Raw genomic sequence first — 4,099 nt, forward strand, 5'->3', positions numbered from 1 at the left:
CCAATATACCCTTATTTAATTTTTCCCATATAATATGCCAACTTCTTGAAATCATCCAAATACACACATTTCTCGCTTCTTGAAAACATGGAACAACTCTCATTTCTTATTCTTCAAATTAAATCGTTTAAATTCTTTACTAATTCCAACAATAATTTACTACATAATACTAAAAATTAAATAGAAATAAACTAGAAAATATTTTGGTAAAAATTAATTCTTCAATGACATTAAAGAAGATTTCTTAATCTCTGTGAAAAACGAAACAAGTTTATATAATTGGGACGGAGGGTGACTAAAAGATAATTAAAGGAGTTGAGTATTGAAACTTGTAATTCATTAAGTACAATTAGCCCTTGTATAAAGTTGATTGATTTCTTAAGAAGTGATTTTCCGGAGAATGTATTGTCAAAAAGTAAGAAAAATTATGAAAATATAAAATTTTTGAGTATCTAACAAGTTGTTTTCTCACAGAGTTTTATTTGTTAAGCTTGAAATTTGGAACGTCCCAGCAAAAATTCTATCAACATTTTTTGACAAAATTCCAATTGGAGATGATTAGTTTGTGTTGGATGATGATGGTGATGATATAGAATTTCTCAATATGGTTGAAATTTCAATTTTTAGTAGATTTTCTAACTCAAATCGGTTCGAATAGAATTTTTCGTTAGTGAAATTATTTCTCGACCTTAGCATTCTATAAAAATTACGAAAACTTATGTTAAATTTATTGACGTGTCATCCACCTTCACGTTCGATTAAAATTTAAGGAGTTTCTAAATTCATTTTAGTGGCTTAAAATAATTAGTAAAAGTTTTAGCGCATGTTGCTAAAAGTTAATAAAATATGTAATTGAAAAGTTGATAAAAATTGTAAATTTCACGAAATATATTGTTAAAATTTGAAGTTTGATTTGTAATTCTTCCAAAGTTTTATCGCACAAATAAAATGACAATAGTCCATTTCATTCAAAAGGAATCAAAGAGGAGCGATAACGAGCAAAAGAAGTCAATACCCGAACCACCACCATTGCTATCTGGTAAGAAACTGCAGAAGTCTAGCCTTACCAGGTAGCCATGAACACAATTGGTGCGCTCTTGACTTCCTAAATCCACAATTCCAACCAAACAAAACACTACTTCATTACAGCATTGTCTCTTCGTTAATTTACTAGAAGACTATAACCCTGCAGAACTAGGACATGGAGACACGATTTTGCTTTGTTGGAGATACTGGTTCTGCGTTCTGTGGCTCCACAGAAGTCGAGAAGAAGTTGCCGTTATTATTTGGGCAGTTGCCGTTTCCATTGCCAGAACTAAGTGCAGAACTGATTTGCTGAATTGTGTTGCACATATGATGATTAATGGCAGTGACACTCGAAAGATTGAGTTTTGCAGTCGGGATTGTGCTTGCCAGAACTTGGAGTCCAACGGTGAGTAGGCAACCGGAATCTGGCTGCAGGTTCCCGTTTTCTGTGTCTTCGCTGGTGATGCTGGAGTCATTAATGGCGTGTCCCATGGGAGATATGATGAATCCCAAGGGGAGAAGGGGAATACAGGACGGATCTTCACCGTTCATTGCTAGCTGGATTGAGTCAACGTCAATGGTGGTGTACACTACTATACTACCAGAATCATCTGTGCAGCTCTCTTGAAGCATCAGTTCTACATTCTGAGATGAGTTGCTAGCAACCTGCCAGCATTATATAAAGATATTGAGACGAATAATTTTAAACTCGACCCGGGGATTAACTCGAAATTATATAACTTACATTGATCCGAAGAAGAGAAACAGAGTTTCCAGGATGAGAACCATTTGCAATATGAGCAACCTCATGTAAAGAATTCCCATTGGAAAGAACATCCAACTGTGGAATACATACCAAATTGATAGTTAAATCTTTAACACGGGGTGTAAATATTCCAAGAATTTATTGGTTTATGCAGGTAAAATACCTGAATTCGACGTTGTTCATCCCTCAAGAAATCGAATACTTTGTTGTGTGGAAATGGTAACCAAATAGTGGATACAGCACCAAGAATTAAGCCGTTGGGTTGGCCGGGTTCTGTAACTTTCCTCGTGGTTATCCTAACAGTGTCCTCAGCAGAATCAGAAAGGGCTGTCCAAGATTGCCCACAACATGTGCTTATGTTTAGACAGAATGTCCTTATCATCCTTTGGGCCAAGTTCATCAGATTTTTCCTTGCTTCAGGAGATGGGATAACTGTCAATATAGCAGAAAGCAATGAATATTGAGTGTTGAAACATGAAAAAAATCACAATAAAAATGTTATTCATATGTATATAAAAACAGTTGATAATATGCTAACATTTATGATCATTTGTAAAAACAGGTAATAAATTAATGTGTCAATTTAATTTTTAGGATTATTTATTCACAGATCCATGAATATTGCCAACAAACATGATTATTTGTACACTGTATATAAATTAAGAGTATTCATTATTTCACATGATGTATTACTATGTTCGGCAAGTGTTTATAAACAGATGAAACAAATGACCGATAAGTAAATAGTATTTGTGGATCCCATGAGATACGGGATAAGAAGTTATTTGGTTTATAAACACTTGCCAAACTTAGGATTTGTCGATGCAAATTTTCACTAGAATCTCACGCTTCCCGGACTAAAACTGAAATATGGCCTCCAAAAATTTTTACCGGTGGCCGATAGTAATATTCAAATGCCCTAATATATTCCAGAAAAGACTTTGGTTGATTAGCAGTCGGGATAAACGTATAATTTAATTAGGCTTCAATAGTCCAACAACAACATTGCATATAGGAAAAACGAGTAGTTTCACCTCCAAGATCAGATATATTTCTTGCCATGAAGCTAGCAAACCTCTGGCACTGCCGCTGCAAAACTGCTAGCCAACGCTGCGCTCCAAATGCCATACCATTACTCACAAAATGGTTGAAAATTGGATGAATTGAACTATCCTCGACCTCTGCGTGTTCTACCCATGTTACCTGTATTAAGTCGAATAACAACTTAATTAGTCAGTGTGTGTCTTCTTACAAATTTCACTTGACCACATATACCATTTTCTTAAGAAAAATTACAAAAATAATTGGCTTTACCCTAGAGTAACCGTTGGGCATGTCTTGTATAATGCATCCTGAGGGACGTCGTCTGTAATAAGGAAAAGAAGGTGGATAACTGGTTTGGAAATTGTCGAGAGGAAAATCGACAATTGCCCAGGCTCCTTCTTCTGCATTGTGTTGGCAGTAACGTAGGAAATGAGCCTCTCTTGTGGGCACTAAAGGAGAAAGAACTTGTAATTCTGCATACATCTGTGAATGTCATAAGATAAGAAAAAGCGATCAAATATATAGAGATCGTAAAAAGAAATATTCAAAAATGAACAAGATTTGATGGAGAAAGTACTCACCAAATGAAGTGAACCAGTGGAATGTCCAGAAACACCGGAATGTACAACTTGAAGTGTTTTTGCTCTTGAAATAATGGAAGGAAATAGTTCCATCCATTTATTCTGAAAATAAACAAAGCATTAGACATATCAAATACATTGAAAAGAATAAACTATTTTGGGTTCAAGAACAATAATATTTCCCACGGTAACAAACCCCACCCCCACCCCTTTCCCATTAAAAAATAAAAATAAAAATCACTAGAGGTGGATGTAACAAATATGTGGGTTATACTTAGTTCACTTTGTTTATGTTATGTCATAGATCCAATCAATCTTGTACGTAAACACTTTTAATATAATTAGTGCATTTTATTGAATTACCATTCTAATAAATTAAATAATCACAAGGAGTCGTGATTGTGAGATACAAATTACATAAAACTGAATTTTAAATCATCCATAATCATAAGTAATAACGAGATAATAAGCTGATAGGGTTTGGGAAACAAAATACAATACAATTATTATCTTGCTAGCACAAAACTCTAATTCTCTCACTTTTATTTTCTAGTGAGTTTTTATTGAAGGCTGAACGATTAGACAACTTTGAATTAGAGATCGTAATTGTTTGTATTCCAAAATAGCAAGAGAGTTTGTAGAAATTAGAAAATGTATTATTCTTATCACATTATCTATTGAA

General features: G+C 34.1%; 1 protein-coding gene across 1 annotated transcript in view; it reads right to left on the reverse strand.

Annotated features, from left to right (window-relative positions):
• Positions 1-944: 944 nt before the first annotated feature.
• LOC111395371 (homeobox-leucine zipper protein ROC3-like) overlaps positions 945-4,099 on the reverse strand; it is a 5,625-nt gene continuing 2,470 nt past the window's right edge. The window contains exons 6-11 of the mRNA XM_023021345.1: positions 3,418-3,537; positions 3,107-3,319; positions 2,827-2,995; positions 1,956-2,224; positions 1,772-1,867; positions 945-1,692 (exon numbers count right to left, since the gene is read on the reverse strand). Coding sequence (XP_022877113.1) covers positions 1,195-1,692; positions 1,772-1,867; positions 1,956-2,224; positions 2,827-2,995; positions 3,107-3,319; positions 3,418-3,537 — 1,365 coding nt within the window. The 3' untranslated portion in view covers positions 945-1,194. The remainder of the gene's footprint in view (positions 1,693-1,771; positions 1,868-1,955; positions 2,225-2,826; positions 2,996-3,106; positions 3,320-3,417; positions 3,538-4,099) is intronic.

Source organism: Olea europaea, chromosome 6, assembly GCF_002742605.1.
Source record: "Olea europaea var. sylvestris chromosome 6, O_europaea_v1, whole genome shotgun sequence".
NCBI classification, from domain to species: Eukaryota; Viridiplantae; Streptophyta; class Magnoliopsida; order Lamiales; family Oleaceae; genus Olea; species Olea europaea.